Source organism: Eublepharis macularius, chromosome 1, assembly GCF_028583425.1.
Source record: "Eublepharis macularius isolate TG4126 chromosome 1, MPM_Emac_v1.0, whole genome shotgun sequence".
NCBI lineage: Eukaryota > Metazoa > Chordata > Lepidosauria > Squamata > Eublepharidae > Eublepharis > Eublepharis macularius.
The window spans coordinates 237020165-237038552 of record NC_072790.1 but is presented as its reverse complement, the minus strand read 5'-3'; the positions used below and the strand labels follow the sequence as shown (position 1 = coordinate 237038552).

General features: G+C 45.9%; 1 protein-coding gene across 3 annotated transcripts in view; it reads left to right on the top strand.

Annotated features, from left to right (window-relative positions):
- Window positions 1-18388, top strand: part of PACS1 (phosphofurin acidic cluster sorting protein 1) — a 93598-nt gene that overhangs the window by 45150 nt on the left and 30060 nt on the right. For 2 of the 3 annotated variants that reach the window (XM_054994006.1, XM_054994021.1), the window contains exons 2-10: window positions 775-862; window positions 2208-2297; window positions 5405-5530; window positions 6403-6547; window positions 10543-10634; window positions 11843-11923; window positions 14057-14116; window positions 14785-14945; window positions 18040-18133. In XM_054994006.1, the coding sequence (XP_054849981.1) occupies window positions 775-862; window positions 2208-2297; window positions 5405-5530; window positions 6403-6547; window positions 10543-10634; window positions 11843-11923; window positions 14057-14116; window positions 14785-14945; window positions 18040-18133 (937 nt within the window). The remainder of the gene's footprint in view (window positions 1-774; window positions 863-2207; window positions 2298-5404; window positions 5531-6402; window positions 6548-10542; window positions 10635-11842; window positions 11924-14056; window positions 14117-14784; window positions 14946-18039; window positions 18134-18388) is intronic. The other variant, XM_054994013.1, reaches the window with a different exon arrangement.

The following is an 18388-nucleotide window of genomic DNA, read 5'->3' as shown; positions in this document are numbered from 1 at the left end:
TTTGTTTTATTTGTGTTGGATATGGTTTAATAGTTTGATGTTCACCGCTTTGTGGGCCCTATTTTGGTGGAAAGGCAGCATAGAAATGTGTTTAAGTAAAAAATATACATAAATAAACCTGTTACCCAACGCCTCCAGGGACGGGCTGGCTAAATGTAAATGGATTCCGTTGTGTAATTGTCAAGAGCACAACAGGTGCTGCAGCTTTGTCTAAGAGCAGTCCCAGTGAAGGGTTTTTTTGCTTTCTGATATACAGACTATATTATATTTGGGGTCTTGAATGTGTTTAGAACTGGAATTCCTTTTAGGAAACAAAGTATTTTCTTTGTTTTAAATTTGAAATGAAGACTTCCTCTTCTGGCAAGTAATGCTCGGGAAATCTATTTTCTGTCTGTCTTACGCACTTGAAACTTGACAGTCTTTCTCATTCAAATTTCTCTCTGTGCCAAATGGATTCAGATTGGAGTGTCTGTGACAGGTGAAGCACAAATATATTAGCCTCTTCCCACCCCAAAGTGCAGTTTGCGTTTCAAAAGACTGGAAGAGTTGGCTGTCATTGGAAAGAGAACTTGCTCAATAGAAATGGAATACAATGGTGATTTAACCAGCCTGTGAAGGCTGTACCAATCTGCTATATAGTCCAAGAGGAACAATTTGCCTCCTCATTAAAAAGCAGCAGGCGAATATAGTCATGAAATGATTTGCTTCTTCCCTTTGCTCTAAGGGTGATTAATTTGTAACCGGCAGGTTTTTTCCTTTTTTGTCTCTGTAAAGGTTGTTCAGTTTGACCTTGAAAAAGCTTATCATGCTGAAAGAGATGGACAAGGATCTGAACTCAGTGGTGATTGCAGTGAAACTTCAGGTAGGTATATTGAAGGAGCAAACAGGTTTCAAGGTATATATGGGTATCTCAGTGCGAGGCTTGCCAACTTAGGCAGCATTTGAGAGCTTCATTCCCCCTCCTCCCATTCTCCCTCATTAAATGTTGGATTCCCTAAGCCTCAACTCTTGCGTTCGTCCAAATGCTCCAGAGCTACGTCCTCTATCGTAAAATAGACTGCTGCAATGAGGACTATCATTATTTCCCTTTCTTTGTTTAAATGCTAAATCAAAGGGCTCTGTGAAGAGGATGGGTTGACAGAGAAGGCGTACTCTGCATGTGGGGGAGAGATAAACGGGGGGGGGATTAGAGGGGCCGTAGATCATGGACGGGACACATACTTTGTATTCAGAAGGTCCCACGTTTCATTCCTGGTATCTCTAGTTAAGAAAATCTCAAGTAGAGGCCTGCAACTTGAGGCCTTGGAGAGCTGCTGCCAGTTAGCGTAGACAGCACTAATGAGATGGATCAATGGTATAAGTCAGCTTTATATGTTCAGTTGCAGAGAAGTGAAGGGGGATGCCTATGCTGATGGGGGCGCTGGATTGCACCCCAGAATGGTTAAGGTTGTTCTTAACCTTCTACCTCTCATGGTGAAGGACTCTAGTAGGAGAGGAGTGCAAGATCTTTTCCATCTGAGAAAAGGTTATAGTGAAACATGAGTAGGTCTACGGTCTCCTTGATCCCTGTTGTTGTTCGAGGACAAAAGGCAACCTTCAAGCCCTGAGAGCACTCCTTCATCTCCCTCATGTGATGGAGAGAAAGAAGCACGCTGGAAGGAGTAATATTGAGCTTTGCTTTTGCCCTGTGCCCGTGGAATATACGAAGTGGAGCCTTGGTCTCCAGCCGATCACGTGAGCAGTAGTGTTGTCTGGGAGAGGGGTTGTAAGTTTACACAGTATGGCTGTGGTTGCCAACTCCCAGATGGGGCCTGGGGATATTCAGCGATTACAACTGATCTCCAGACTGCAGCAGTCAGTTCCCCTGGAGGAAATGGTAGCTTTAGAGGGTGGGCTTTATGGTGTTAGACCATGCTGAGGTTCCTCTCCTCACCAAACACCGACCTCCTCAGGCTTCATCCCCAATTTCCCATTCCAGAGTTGATAGTCCTAAGTATGACCCCATTTGGTGCCGGCATTTTCCTTCACCATATTGACCTTTTAAACCTTTGAAAATAGGCCAAGCCCTTAAATTTAACTAAGTTGCACCTATCAATGCTACTATGCCTGTTGCTTTAGTATGTTTTGGGAAGTTTGAATGTACTTCCTTTAGTGAGCACTGAAAACTACAAATGGTCAAAATGCCTCTTGGTCTGTGTGAATTACAGGGCTCAAAGAGGATTTTGAGGTCCAATGAAATAGTCTTACCTGTCAGTGGACTTGTAGAAACGGAGCTACAGCTGACCTTCTCGTTACAGGTAAATACAGTTCAATGCAGCAGTTGAATACTGTGTAAATGCTTTGCAATATGCTGTGCTTTGCAGAAGGATGGTGGAGGTGGAGAGTGCCCTCAAGTCATAGCTGACTTGTGGCAACCCCTGGGGGGGGGCGCTTCATGGCAAGAGACTAACGGAGGTGATTTGCCATTGCCTACCTCTGGAACCCTGGTCTTCATTGGAGGTCTCCCATCCAGTAACTAACCAAGGCCAACCCTACTTAGCTTCTGAGATCTGATGAGATGAGGCTCACCTGGGCAATCCAGGTCCTGCCGAAGGGAGCATCACAGAATCCAAACAACATTTTAGGGGCTTTTTTTGCTTTTGGCATTGAATCATAGAATCATAGAGTTGGAAGGGGCCATACAGACCATCTAGTCCAACCCCCTGCCCAGTGTAGGATCAGTCTAAAGCATCTCTGACAAGTATTCATCCAGCCTCTTCTTGAAAACTGCCAGTGAAGGGGAGCTCACCACCTCCCTAGGCAACTGATTCCACTTTTGAACTACTCTGACCGTGAAAAAGTTTGTCCTAATATCCAGCCGGTACCTTTGTGCATGTAGTTTTAGCCCATTACTTCGCGTTCTACCCTCTGCTGCCAACTGGAACAGCTCTTTGCCCTCCTCCAAATGACAGCCTTTCAAATATTTAAAAAGAGCAATCATGTCCCCCCTCAACCTCCTCTTCTCCAAATAAACATTCCCAAGGCCCTCAGGCTTTCCTCGTAGGGCTCAGTCTCCAGACCCCTGATCATTCTTGTCGCTCTCCTCTGCACCCTCTCGATTTTGGCCGCATCCTTTTTGAAATGAGGCCTCCAGAACTGCACACAATACTCCAGGTGTGGCCTGACCAAGGCAGTATAGAGAGGGGCTATGACCTCCTGCGATTTCGATGCTATGGCCCCTTTGATACAACCCAGGATTGAATTAGCCTTTTTTGCCACCGCATCACACTGACTGCTCATATTTAGTTTACAGTCCACTCTTACCCCAAGGTCCCTTTCACATATACTACTGCCCAGAAGTGTATCCCCCATCCAGTATTTGTGCTTCTCATTTTTGTGGCCCAGATGTAATACTGTGCACTTGTCTTTGTTGAATTGCATCCTATTCACAGCTGCCCACTTCTCCAGAGTATTCAGGTCTTGTTGAATTTTAATTCTATCTTCTTGGGTGTTTGCTACCGGTCCCAATTTGGTATCATCAGCAAATTTAATGAGCAGCCCTTCCACTCCTTCATCCAGATCATTGATAAAAATATTGAAAAGTGCCGGGCCCAAAACCGAGCCCTGCGGCACCCCACTGGACACCTCCCTCCAATCTGATAAAACGCTGTTGACCACCACTCTTTGAGTGCGGTCCTCCAACCAGTTCCCTATCCACCAAACTGTCCTATAGTCTACTCCACAGTCTTCCAGTTTGAGCATCTGTATTGCACGCCTTGCCAAATTACAACCAGTGTTTATGGCAATGAATGCCAGTGGCTGCCTTGGAAGTCCCTTCCAAAATTACTTTTAATCAAGCCTTTCTGAGAACACAAATGATTGGGATGTAATGGTTAATACCTAAAAGCGTCTCTCAAGCAACATTAGGATCAGGGAACGAACCGTTAGATTGCTTCTGCAATGCAGCCTCTGGCATCTGCCATCCTGTTCCCACTATCTGGTATGATGAGCAGTGAAGATGTATTTGTGTCCACTTGCCCTGAAGTGTACCCTTGGGAGAGGCTTTGAATGTCCCATTTTTCTCCCACAATCACTTCAGGCAGCAAGGCACAAAAAGAAACCAGTTTCCAAGCTTCTGTATTTCAGATTTCCCCAGCAAGAGGCTTAATAACTCTAAAATGCACAGGGATTCTAGAAGGAAGATAGCTGTGAAATTCAAAGGCCATATGCCTCTTTCTTCCCTTTCCTATGAAACGTTGCCACACTCTGCCTGCTGGGTGCTGAACATGGTCTCAGTTTAGATATGGGATGTGATGTTCATGTAATGTGTTGCAAGACAGCTTTCAAGCTCATTTTTCCTTTCTGTCCCTTTTCTCCAGTGAGCGCTTTCAGTTCTTTGGCACTGCATAAATAGCTACTTCCCGGCACAAAAGAATTGGAAGGCACTGGGCCTGTGGAGAACTGTAAATTGTATGCATTCTGAGCCACATTGTTTAGTTTCATTGCTGCTGAGGGTGCAAATTGCATTTTGAAAGTGTTTGAAATGTTTATCTAAGATGGGAGAGACTGCATTTGTCTGCTCCCCCCTCCCACCGAACGAGTTAAGGACTGGTACACATGAGAGGCTTCCTTTTAGCTGGGAGTTTCTTCCGGAGTAGTTTACCCAGAGTCTTCTACTAGAAGAGTCATGTTGGTGGGGAAGCAAGTTCTTGAGCTGCACAGACGTTAAGTCCACTGTGGCTCCAGCTCATTTATCAACCTGGACGTGGCAATTGCGCTTGGAACTTTCTTCCTGACACAGAGTAATAGTGGGCAACTAAAAAGTGGTGAGACCTTCTTCTTTCCTCCCCACAACAAGCTTCCCGGTTCCTGCTCACTTGGGAGAGCATCTTAGAGAGCAAGGATGTTATGTTTGGGGAGAAATTAAAGCAGCTCTTCAGGGCAGGCAGCACTGCATCTAAGTTCTGTTACCCACCTTCAAGAAATAACATTCGAATAACATTCCATCTGTATACCGCCCTTCAGGACAACTTAATATCCACTCAGAGCGGTTTACAAAGTTTGTTGTTGTTATCTTCACGACAATCACCCTGTGAGGTGAGTGGGGCTGAGAGAGCTCTGAGAGAGCTGTGATTGACCCAAGGTCACCCAGCTGACTTCAAGCGGAGGGGTGGGGAATCAAACCCCACTCTCCAGATTACAGTCCTGCAACTCTTAACCACTACACCAAACTTGCTCTCATTAGTACCCAAAAAGGTACAATTGGTTCTGTGTCATCTTTTGCCTGATGCAGAGTCATAGGCATCAAAAAGCAGCAACTTAAATACAAAACTGGGTTCAGTACAAGTTACTTCCCTGTCTGGTTTCTTTGTTGTGGTGCTTGGCACTTGTTTTGCATTCTACTTCGGTTGGTCTCCTCTTGCAGTATCCCCACTTCCTGAAGCGAGACGCTAACAAGCTACAGATCATGTTGCAGCGAAGGAAACGGTACAAAAACAGGACCATCCTGGGCTACAAAACATTAGCTGTTGGCCTTATCAACATGGCTGAGGTAAGGCAAGAGGACCGTTCATCTTTCTGAAAAGTGCAAAGGAGGTGATGGTCAAGCTTTGTCGTCTCCACAGAGGATCTGTCCAGGGAACACTGAGGACTTGCGTTGGGGAGCACTGAATGTTTCCAAGGGCCATCAGATAATGAGACAAGCACACACATCCCACCTATGGCAGCACAGGAACCGTTTTGGGGAGATTTAAACTTGGATGATGAAGTTAGGGTACATCCTTGCCTTTCTCCCAGTTCCTGGCATCCCAAGGAATAAAATGAAGGTGTCAGAATGTCCTACCAGTTGACAATGCTGAGGGTCATCTAAACTACTTGGGAGTATCTATATTGGCTCCTCTTTGCACTTTGACAGTGGCTAGTTATGGGGTCTGCTTCCCATCAATGACATACCTAGGGACAGGTATTTCAGAAAGGAAATGGAGCAAAGTTGAAGCTTGGTTGGAGAAACTTTGCCTCTCACAATTGGGTGGGGAGCTATTGCAGAAAGCTGGTTCATCCATCGGGAGGTTGGAGAGAGGCTTGGGCTTATTTTGTGGAACAGCACTCTTGTCCTTGGCCCCTTCGGCTCTTTGTTCTTTCATGTCCTCAGTCCTGTGCAATGAATTTTTGCCAGTTTGTTTTCATTGTAGGTTCAGGATCCCCCCTCATTTCTTCCCGTGGCAAATTTGAGAAACTTTTATTTGACATGGATAGTAGCTTGGATTGTCTGCTTACATTCTTTCCCACTCCCTAATTTTGCTCGATAGCTTTTAGCAAATGTAATCGCTTCATTTTTACTCTTTCCCCATTCTTAAAGCTTTGGAGTGCATGTGTGTGCAATGTGGTGTTATCCTCAAACCAAATTGTTTTCCCTTCCTCCAGGTGATGCAGCATCCGAGTGAAGGGGCCCTAGTTCTTGGACTTCACAGCAATGTGAAAGATGTTTCTGTTCCAGTTGCTGAAATTAAAATCTATTCTCTGTCCAGCCAGCCAATAGATCATGAAGGGCTTAAATCCAAGTTATCTGGTAAGTAGGTTTATAATTCTTGTTAAGATGCCTCTGGGTTTTGAACAATTCTAATAACTGATCTATACTGGTGAGGATGTAGTCCATGATAATAGCTGGTAAAATTAACCATCAGAAAGAGTCTCAGATGTTGAAAGATTCACGTATTCAGTGGCCTTCCTCTCTGTTCTTTGTGTTGTGTGTTTGTATACGTGTATTTTTTTATTGAATCGTTTTAATACTTTTTAAAATGTTTTAAATTGTTTAATGCTTGCTGTCTTGGGGACCCTATTTGTACAGAAAGGTGGCATACAAATGCTTTAAAACAAATAAAATATCCTTGCCCTGCAGCTTAAAACTAGATCTTGCATTGAATTTCGAATTTCCTGGTGTTGGTTCTGCTGAACTTGGATATTTATACCAAGCCAGGAATGAAATGAGGTATCTTTGTTTTTAGATGTCTGCCTTGATTTTTATCTGCGTAGACAAAGGGCCATCATCTAGACTTCAGATTCTAGACAGACACTAAAGGCTGACAAATTGTTTGTCATTGCTTTTCTCACAAGTGATCTGCCGTAGACTGTGAACTTAAGCAGGGAGTGCTGTATTTTCTTCAGCCTCTAGTACACTTTTGGCGCTAAGCTAATGATCCTTGGGGGTGGGGTGGGATGTACATAAAATCTCTTCCTACAGAGGATTCTCTGCATTCTTGCACATAATCAGTTTCCACGATTCTGTATTTTACTTCATGTTAGTTCATTTTGCACAGGTTGGAAGCAGTCAATAGTATTTGATCAGGTGGCTTTCAGGAATAGAGTGAAGTTTTGCCATCTATCTGGCCAGTGGCTTTTTGTTCTATATATTGCATTAGTCCAGGCCTCTTTGTTTTGCATGCAGAATGCTCTGGGTTCAGTCCCTGGTCTTTCCAATTAAAAGGACCTCTGGTGGCAGGGCTTGAGAAGATCCTTGCCTAAGAGGTCCCCTGGGCTGTAGCCAGCAGCTTCATATGTTCTTCATATGGATACACCTGGGGCATATGTGTATGGGAAATACGTTGAGGAGGGCAAGCACATCTCAGTTAACTGGAGCCGTATTGGGTCTGTGTTTGTTGTATTGCCCCCCATGGAATCTCACTCCATACACTGTGAAGCAAAAGAAAGGAACAAACATCAAGCTCACAGCTGCTTCTTGGCAACCTCTGGAGATGCTCAGTCACACGGCTTAACGATGTTTAGTTTGTAGAGGGCAACCTTAATGCTTCCCGGAGCCTAGTTCAGCAATGTCCACTCTCCGCTGTGTCTTGTTTTGACAATCCAACTTAATTCCTTCAAACATGGCTATATTTAGACCTTCTGTCTTGGAATTCTCTGCTTTACGATACTCTCTCCCGGGTGGCTGCCTAGGCAATAAATCTGGTTGCTAGGGAAACTGATGGAGATGCAGGCTCTGTGCAGGATTTATTCTGATATTTGGGTTTATTACCAGCATCGTTGTGTGAGTGACCGGACACAAGAAAAAGAGCTGGGAAGGGAGATGAAGTCATCGTTCTCGGCTGTAGTGCTTTTTCTCTGAACATTATAGACACTGCATGGTGTTGGGCTTGCTCTTTAAATTCTATTCTTAATGTAGACTTTGCATTCTTTATGGTGGCAAATCGCCACCACAAATATCACGTGATCAGTTCATAGAGTAAATATTAAGTGTATATTCCGCCCCTCTTCCAATGGGGACCTCAGACTGGCTCAAGGTTATTCAGTTTGCTTCATGGTTGATCATGGCTTTATGCCAGCCTGGATTGTTAGTCCATCTAGCATTATCTACTCTACCTGAGAATTTAAACTGGATGTGCTGAGATTGAACCTGGACTGTTCTGCTTGCCAAGCATGTGCTGTACCACAGAGTTCAGATCTTTCTTTCCCCTCCTAATCTGGTCCAAATCCAGCATTTTGTTTCCTGGACCATATGGGGAGGGGCCGGCATCTCCAGTTAAAAAGGACCAGACAGTAGGTGATGTGAAAGACCCCCACCTGAGACCCTGGAGAGCTGCTGCCAATCTGAGTAGACGGCCCTGACTTTGAAGGACCAGTGGTCTGACTCAGTATAAGGCAACTTCATATGTTCATACAGGTAGTTCATTTGTGAGCACTAGTTCTAAGGTCTGACGCTGGGAAACCCTAGCTTGATCACATTTGCATCAAGACTTTTTACTTGTCTGTGACGCATTCCTCCTTTCCTTCCCCAAGGTTACCAGTTACTGTGCTGAATAAAATATGCCCCAGTACTGCTCCCTGAGAAGCTTCATTGGCTAGAAAGTATACCTTCGAATCTCCTTAGAAACCAGTTTAGTATGATGGTTAGTGTGCTGCCAAACTGGGAAAACTTGGGTTCAAAGCCCCATTGAACTGTAAAGCTTGCTAGGTGACCTTTAGCCTGTCACTCTATCTCCGTGTATCCCCCTGGTGGTTGTGAAGATAAAAGGGAGTAAGGGAGTTATGTATGTCATACCAAGCTTCTTGGAGAAAAGGCAGGATAAAAATGTAATCGTACCTAATAGTTATCTGCCTGGGCCCTGTGTGAATAATGAATGGGCTGCCCACAGACATTGTAAGGATATCAACACATGCTGGAGACCCCTCAAATATGTTGTAAAATATGATTTTGTAAATTCACCCAATGATTTAATAGGGATTAAATGCTAAGAGCACATGATTCTCAAAGAGTGCTTGCTTGTGTGTGTGTGGGGGGGGGGATCGATCTGTACAAGCCCCCCTGAGAACTTAGACATAGACAATCCTGGATGGGGAGATTTTGAGTGGTGGTATAGGATTTCCAAATTGTCTCCCCCCCCCAATTCCTTGTGGGCCCCAAATTGCTAATACCAAAGTCTTGTGTTATCTTTATCTGGTCTTTCTCCTGTATTGATAGCATATGATTCTGCCTTCCCAAGTCTTCCAAGATTTGAACTCTGTCACTGAAAGCAAATTCTGAGTCCTGGTTTAAAATTATTTAGGATTAAGCCTTGCAGTTACCTCATTGTGACCAAAGATTTAATTTTACAGGCCCCGCTTCCCAGAGTATAGCTGGAGAGAGGGCTAGAATTGTAAGGCCTTAGCAGTTTTATCTGAATTACTCGAAAGGGCTATGGGTGTTATCTTAATAAAGAGAATGCCGCTCTGCTTTTTGCCAAGCTCATCGCAAGTTTAGATTAATTCTAATTCTTCTACCTAACCCATTGTTCTGACTTACCACTCCCTCTCCAAAACCACTAGGTCTAAAAATCTGGGATCTAATGCTGTTGAAGACCATATACTGTGCTTGATGGACCCTTTGGCTGATCAGATAGGGCTCATGCGAATCTTAAATGGTGTTTTGCTTATAAACTCCATCTCCAGGACTGAATGATTAACTGTCAGACTGAATGAGAAATGTCAAATTTGATGGTGCCCAGGGGGGCTGTGCAGAGGCAGTGATTTCTGTAGCTAGTTAAGCTGGTTGGTCAGACTTGAATTGGCTCTTTGGATGATGATTAAGTGCAGATTGGATCCTGCTGGGTTACTTCCTTCTTCTGTATGGATGGAGAGACCATGTACTTCAGTTACGATTCAGGATGGTTTGCATTAAATCAGATATTAGACCTTCAAGACTGAGAGTCTCTCTGGGACAGCGTGAATGGAAGGGACAAGTACAAAGCATTCTTTAATATATTACAAGTGAACCCTTTAGAGTCTCAGTATAGGACTCCTAGAACGATTTTCATGACCCATAACACCTGTAAACATGCAGCAAGGCTACAACTGGAAAAGGAGTGCAGAGGTGAGCATTCTTCTTTAGGAGCCAGCCTAGCTGCTTTTCCTCAGGCGAGCTGCAGGATTGCCTCTTTCTTTATTGTACATTTGTCCCAAGAGAGAACCTTTTACACTGTCTCTGATGATACGTATGAAATTATAGTAACGTTTTGTCTGCAAATTGGGCGAGTTGACTTCTGGTAACTGTTTTGGACTTGAACTTTCTTCTAGATCGATCTCCGGATATTGATAACTATTCTGAGGAAGAGGAGGAGAGCTTCTCCTCTGAACAAGAAGGCAGCGATGACCCCTTGCATGGACAAGTGAGTGTCTCCTTTCATTTGCCGTGCCTCTTTTGTGAGGACATATTGTGGACTGGCCAACAACAGTGTGACCTGTAAAGGAACCTTCTTGTACCTGATCTCTGATGGTCCCTTTAGCGCTTTTAATTACTTGCTCCTCTTACTGATATTATATTAAAACTGATATTATATTAAAACGTTTCCTCATTATTGTTCAAAGCGGAATAAAATTGGAGGGGTGGGGGTCTAGAGTGGAAACATAAGCACTCAAAATAGTTGCTTAGCAGATCCTGCTTGAAGCTATTTAATAGGGTAAAGAATAGTGGAAGTGTCTTAAGGTGAATTGAAAGCATGGCACTTGAACCACTGAAGACTGACTTAAAAGTTCACAGATCTGGGAAGATTAGCCAGAGGATTCAAGAGGCAAGTCTCTTTCCCAGTTCATGCTGCATTTAAAGTTACCTGAGACATACAGGAGTCCTTGCTAGCAGGGGCCGTTTCAGAAGTGCCCCACTGCTGGGGATGATAATCGATCACCCCCCCCCCCCCGCCCTTTGTTCAATGGTTAAACAGTAGAAATGGTTTAACTTAACTGTCTAGTAACAACTAGCCTAAAGTGGTTAATATACAGTTGGCTTACACCAATTAAAAGGCATCAAACAGTTTACAACAATAATTAAAATTTGAGATAATTATAAATAGAACAAAGCGTTATAGTAGTCGTTGGTCGAGATGAATTTTTCTCACCAGGTCATTTGTGGTAAGGCGTTCCACCACTGGTAGCCAATGTTCCATAAATCTGGAATTGTAGTTGGGATGCTCTGTTTGTGCGATCTGAGTTTCTCTAAAACGCAGCAGTCCCACATACGGATATACCAATTTGAGAGCTGAGGAGCACTTTTGTCTTTCCAGGAGGAGGCTATGGTTGTTTTAGCCGCTGATAAAAAAAAATAGTTATCAAATTTCTATGAGAGGATGGGATTGTTTTATCATGCCAGTAGTTGAGAAGAACAGTCTCTGGCAGCATGGGTGCAGTATAGTTCGTTGTTTGCTTAATGAGTTCAGTCACCTTAGCCCAAAAACATCACAACTGTTGGAGTCCAGAGCAAACAACCCAGTCTTGCATAGAGGTCAAGGGCTGAGATCTTGTCTGTTGTCGGAGAATCCTGTTCATGACCCTGTTGTTGAGCGCTGTCTGCTTTCTGCTTTGTCCCATCCTCCTCCCATAGGATTTGTTTTATGAAGAAGAAGACCTTAGGAAGGTGAAAAAAACTAGAAGGAAACTGACCTCGACTTCTGCAATTACTCGGGTGAGTGGTCTTGCCCTCTGGCCCTGTCTGTCCTCCACCATCCCACACAGTGTGGCAATCGTTCACGGAGATGGAGAAAACAACTCTCCGTCCTGGGAGTGGAGCAGGCGGCTTACCTGCTGCTTACCTGCCGCTCGGTTCCATTGTGGCTGTAACGTGTTTCAGATGCAGCTGCTCCTGTTTATCAGTTTAAATGCTGCACTACTCAGAGCTGCTACCCAGTTCCTCCTCCAAGCGCCTGCTAGTTATAGGCAAACCACAACTGCTGCATTGCCAGGTAAACAGTCACCAGCTCTCCTTTGGCGCTGCCTGTTGATGTCACGCTGCCAAAGATTTGTGAGCTTGTTTTGAGTGTGGCCTTAGAGATCAGCCCTGAAACCTGTAAAAAGCCCTGGTGGGCAGCTTTATGCGCTGGAGGTCTGTTTTGAGGAGAGGATGGAGGTCAGCTTTCACACGTCCGAGTCTTGCAGTGTTGGTTGCCCGCAAGTCTCATAGCCACACAGACTCACAGTCTGTAGGCTAGGAGCTGATGAGACCAACTGGTAATTCTTAGGAAGCTGAATTTAGGACTGAGGCATCCTGTTGCCTGTCCTTTCTCTCCGATATAGCAAGCAGGGCAATTACGGTTAATCCTGTTGCCTATCCTTTGTCTCCAGCTTTCCCTTCACCCTGGAATACATGAAGTGCAACGTTAATACATTTGAAGACCAGTTTCTCAGGTTCCCACAATACAAATTCCCGAATGAATAATTTTATAGGGATATCTACGACTAAATGGGCAGGATCTACTACTCCTTCCGCTTGCTTTATATAACCTTTTGCCCAACCTGGTTTACAACTACGTTGCTTCTCACCATAGAAAGCAGATGCAACAGCAACATTTGAACATGGTTGCAGGGCTGATTCTGAGGAGATGGGGGCACATCTGTGCTAGTCGCAGAATGACTGTTTCTCCACTGATTCATTGGCTGAACTTTGGCTGTATGAGATGGGCTAGATGGAGAAGAGAGAGGACCCCCCAGGGCTGTTAGCTTCCCCCGGATTCTCAGTCTTCTGGGGGCAGATCTAAGTAGTTTTGGTCCCCGGTACCTCTTCATTGTAAATAAGCACTTATAAGTAAGTACTCTTTGTTTGCAGGTGAGTGTTAAGTGGGGGAGGAGAGCGGAGAGGGGGCACGGCGACAAAAACACATGGACACAGTGCTGGAGGTAAAGAGGCCGCAACTTTATTGAGATTACAGTGCAGGGAGCAAAGGCACACATAAGGCACTGACCCGAGCATCGTCTGACCCGCCTGCCAAGCCGATGACCCACACGCCCCCTCAGACCCCTGCTGAGGGGGGAGGAACCATGGGATGACAGCCATTGGGATGCCACGTGGGTATACCGCCACGAGCCAAGTGCTGAGGAGCGGGGGCCAGCTTCCCAGACCAGGGGCCTGCACCGGGTCTGCATGGGCATGCTCCCCTGGCCCCTGGTCATTCCCCGCCCGTCTACATCATGGCAGCCGCCATGCCGTCTCCCCACTCGCCTCCCCAGCATCGCCTGCAATCTGGGCTCCCAGCTGAGTCTGGGAGCCGTTGTTTCTCTTTGCCCCAACTTGGTGGCTTGTACACATTCAACACATGTTTGAAAATGAGTCTTTGAGCACTAACTTCTGAGCTGCCTTCATGAAATATGCACATTCCTAAGCTGAACTGTTGAGAGCAGCACTCTTACAAGGTCTGCAAGCTAAGCAGGCTTTCTCCGAGACAGTTATTGGAAGGGAAGGTTTGAGTAACGCAGAGGTTCTGCAGAGGTGGCCGTTTGGGTGCTGTGCTGCAGGGCTGTTCTCGTCGCCCCAGCCCCCCTAGTTGGTGCTGCCTCCGTGGGCTTGTTCAGCTGTCCCTGGCATGCTGCGCTGACAAATCCGCTTCAATTACTGCTGTCATGTACTATGTCAAGGACAATAAGTCGTGGGGAAATTTTACATTCCTGTCTGTCCAACAAGATTTCAATTAGGCTTTTCAGCGTCTCTTGCCTTCGAAGCCTCAGCATCAGTCTAGACGCCATATCTGGAGGGCTTAGTTTGTGTCTGTCCTGTTCACTTTATTGATGCCTTTCTAACAAAGTAAATGGAACCTCTTTTTCACAGCAGCCAAATATTAAACAGAAGTTTGTGGCTCTCTTGAAGAGGTTCAAAGTGTCAGACGAGGTAGGTATGATAACATTACTTGCCCAGATTTGGGCAGATAAGATTCCTGCTTATTTCATGAAACGCTGGCTTAATAAATGGGTGCTGCCTGACTCTAAAATTTATATGAAGTGTAGGTGGCAGTGCTGGATCTTACGAGCAGTTTTATTGTATGTAGTTATAGGATTATTGGCATGTGTGGTGGGATGGGCTGGGGGAGAGGGAGAGGGACGGGGAGAGACCCAGGTTACGCCACCTGTCGGTAGCAGCCAGGACTCCTTGCCCCTGTCACCTGCAGCTTAGGAATTAAATGGGATTAAAGTATATGGCTGCAGGAAGGCAAGAAATGCCACGCGTTTTTATTGATAAAAAACGTGTCCGTTCCCATGTTAAACAAAAAATATTGAAAGAAAAATGCAGTTTTTGAAACCCTGGGCGGCGGGGGATGGCATCAGCCGCTGGCATTTTCCAGGTGAAGCGAAGTTTGGCGGACTTAATGATGATGAGGATGTGAGGATGGTTACTTGGCAAAGCGGACCTTGTTCTGAATGCCACACAGTTCGGTACCGCTGGATGAAATGTGTGAAATGAAATGTCTGCCTAAACAGTAAAGAGTTCCAAGAGGAGGCCACGTGTTTGGGAAGGCAGGGGCTCGGAGCGTCCTGATTGCTAAGCCCTTTTTCAAACAGGTTGGCTTTGGTTTGGAGCATGTTTCCAGGGAGCAGATCCGGGAAGTGGAGGAGGACCTCGATGAGCTCTATGACAGTCTGGAAATGTACAACCCCAGCGACAGCGGCCCTGAGATGGAGGATACAGAGAGCATCCTCAGCACGCCAAAGCCGAAACTCAAGTGAGTGCAGGGAAGAGCAGCTGCCCTGGTCTCCGCAGCTCAGAGTTGGAACGTTTCCCTCTGGACAGCCAAGGGAGGAGGCTACAGTCCAAAATGGGCCAGCATGAGGAAAACTACATGGCTGGTGCTGTGTCTTAGATATGTAAGAATTTTGATCCCTGTGCCCACTGTAGCAGGACATTTGCCACTGTCCAGCCAGGCTGTTTTCAGGCTTTTGGGCAGCTATACTATGGCTTCTCCCTCCTGCCTCTGGGCTCAGCAAAAGGCATAGATCTGTTAGAGGTACAGGTTGCTGTGCAGCTGCCATGGCAGGCCTCAGGCGAGGAAGGAGAACCCTGAGATTGAGTTTTTTTTTAAATTTTACTTCATTTATACCCTACCTTTCTCCCCAACAGGGACCCAAAGTGGCTTACATCATTTTCCTTTCCTCCATTTCCCCCCACAACAACCCTTTGAGGTATGTTAGGCTATGAGCATAAGACTGGCCCAAGGTCAACCAGGGAGCTTCCATGGCAGAACAGGGAATCGAACCTGCACTTATATACCATTCTTCTAGACAGATTAGTGCCCCACTCAGAGCGGTGAACTAAGTTGGTGTTATTATCCCCAGAATACAGCTGGAGAGCTGGGACCGAGGAGTGACTTACCCAAGGCCACCTACTAAGCTCTTGGCAGAAGCTGGATTTGAACCAGCAGAGTGCTGATTCACAGCCCAGCCACTTAACCGTTATGCTACAGCAGCTCCCAGGATACTCGTATGTCACTCTAGCCACTATATCACACTGGCTTGATGAGTTCTGGCTCTTGAACCTTTTCAAGCTCATTTCTGCCTCCCCCCCAACGCCTAGAAGCTTTAGAATATAATTCCCCAAGGTTGGCAAATTGCAAACTCTGTGGCAAATGTTTGTGCATGTTGTGTTTGTGTGAGTTTGGCACAGTACGGATCCAGTGTTGTCCATGCTGCTTAGGTATTATTTTTTAATGGTAGAATTCCTTACAACTTTGCCTTGATCCCCCTTCTACGGTCTACCTACACGCCCCACATGCAGCGCTTTTGTGGCTGCATGGAATAAGCAGAGCCTTGTCCCAAGCACATGGTATGAAAGTTTGCTGTAGGGAACTTCTTCCTCTGGGCTCCATTCCAGGGCAGTGTATTCTCTTCCAGCAGCATTCTTCCATTGTAATTGCAATCCCATCCGGGCTCTCTGCTCAGTTGTCGGTCTTGCGTTCAGTTCCGCAAATCTTCACACACTGGTTTGAGGTGTGGATTTTGGGAAATGGAGCATAGGATGCTCACAGCAAGCTTATCTCCAGGTTCTGGGCCGCACAGTTCTCTCCCGTTCCTTTGCTGTGATGCTTTAGTGATTAGCTTTTAAACCGAAGCTTAATCTTTGTGGCTGGATCCTGTTACACTGCTTGCAGTCGTGCCAAAGCCAATCATCTTGGCCGCGGCTTGTGCGTGGCTTGCCTGTGAGCTGTCCTGGCTTTTGTTTATCCTACAGATAATTGAAGCCGTGCAAATCCCACTCCTCTTCACTCCCCGCCCCCCCCCCAGTTCGTTGAGCTGGGTGCTTGCAAAGTCATTGGAAAGCTTATCACACTTGCTGTGCAAGAAGAGTTCCCTTGGGAAGTGGTGGGGATAGTCGTGTTGGTTAGGTCGGTACCGGGAATCCATTTTGTGTTTCAGGGCTGTTTTTTTGAGGTTAAATTACCCAGCAAGCTGTGAAAAAAATGCATGCGAGCACATACAGGCTGTTTCCACACGAATGTTTTGCTCTGCCTCGGCTTCCTTACTGCAGCTTTCATTCAGGAGCATCCACATGATGTCGTCCTTCACGTGGAAGCAGCCATAGACTCAACTGCATGCATAACAGTTGTAACATCCTCTTTTCCCCTAGTGGTGAGGGAAGGAAGCATGGAGAGTGAAAGTATGGGGAGACAGGCCCCCTCCCAGCTTGCTTGCTGTTGGAGTCTCTCTACATGAGACATCTGACATGTGAAGAACATATGTTGGGAGATGGCAGCTGGGAAGGGTAGCTTAAAAAGACAGAACCAGCGGCAGGGAAGAGGCTTGGCTATACACTGGAGCTATGTGAAGGGGCTGTGAAATGCCAGAAGGGAAACTTCAGCCCATTATAACCTCTCCAGGTCCAAGCCCAGCTCTGGAAGGCAGCTGCAGCCCATTTCCATTCCTCGCTACCCTCTGGTTGCCATCCCACACAGTTTTAGACTGGAGAGGTGAAATTGGTAGCACCTTCGGGGAGGCGAAGATGAAATTAACAAGTCCAATCTCTTCAGACTCTGTCTTTTTAAACTACACTTCCCGGCTAACATTGTGTCTCCCAACACTTGACGAAAACGCACCGAGACATCTCACGTAGAAAGATGCCTAGCAGCAGCACAGTGATTTTCTCATTGTTGCTGGGGGGTAAACATTCCTACTCTTGAAGAGGATTCAGCTTGGCCCGAGCAACAGGGCACACCCATCAGCCCCCCCTGCTCGTGTCCCTCCCGTCACCAAGTTTCTTCCCCAGGAAACCCCTTCACGTCATTTCCCCATCTTGATTCCTGGCTGGTGCTGCTTCTATCGTTTAATCTGAGCTGGATCAAAATCCAGCTGGAGTTATGAAAGGGGGTGGGGAGAACCAGCTTACCTGAGGTTCCTCCTTTTTGTTCCAGGACTTGAAGTGTACACTGTCCCAATTTACTTCCTTTTGGTGTCCCAGTTTCCTTTCTTGAAAGTGTTTATCTGCCTTGGGAAAGATGACTCTGACCCAAACAGAAGAGCTTGTTTTTTTCTTTTATCTGATGTCACTTGAATGGGGAGTTCAAAGGGGCAGAGGCTTCTTGTCGTATTATTCCTGCATCATCCTATTAGAAGCAAAGACTCAGCCTTTCAGTGGGAGCAAACAGTAAAGGTAGATCTTCTGTGGAAGAAGGCCATTGATTACCACTAGAAGACCTTGAAAGGGGAGAATTGCTACTTTGGTCCCAATTTCTTTCTCTCTCTCCCTGTCCTTTCTCATTAGCCTTTGTAAGAACTTCAGTTGCCTGTGCTTTCCCCCCTTGATTGTACTCCTTTCTTCTCTTCCAGGCCTTTCTTTGAGGGAATGTCGCAGTCAAGTTCTCAGACTGAAATCGGAAGCCTTAACAGCAAAGGGAGCCTTGGCAAAGATGCCACCAGCCCGGTAGGTAGCACAAAGGAGAGGTTGTTTCCTGGAACGAGGCCAGAACTCTTCCACCTTTGGGCCAGCAGTGGGCTCTGCAACATCCCTAACTTCAATCGTACATGGATAACATGTGCCATCTTCTTGCTGTATTATGTACTTTAGCTACTTCTGTTACTGAGCTTGCTTGTGTGTACTAGTGTTTGAACGTGAAGTGGTATGTGCAGGGGTATAAGAGGAGCACTGTGCTGTGATATACTGGCTGTGATGCTGCAC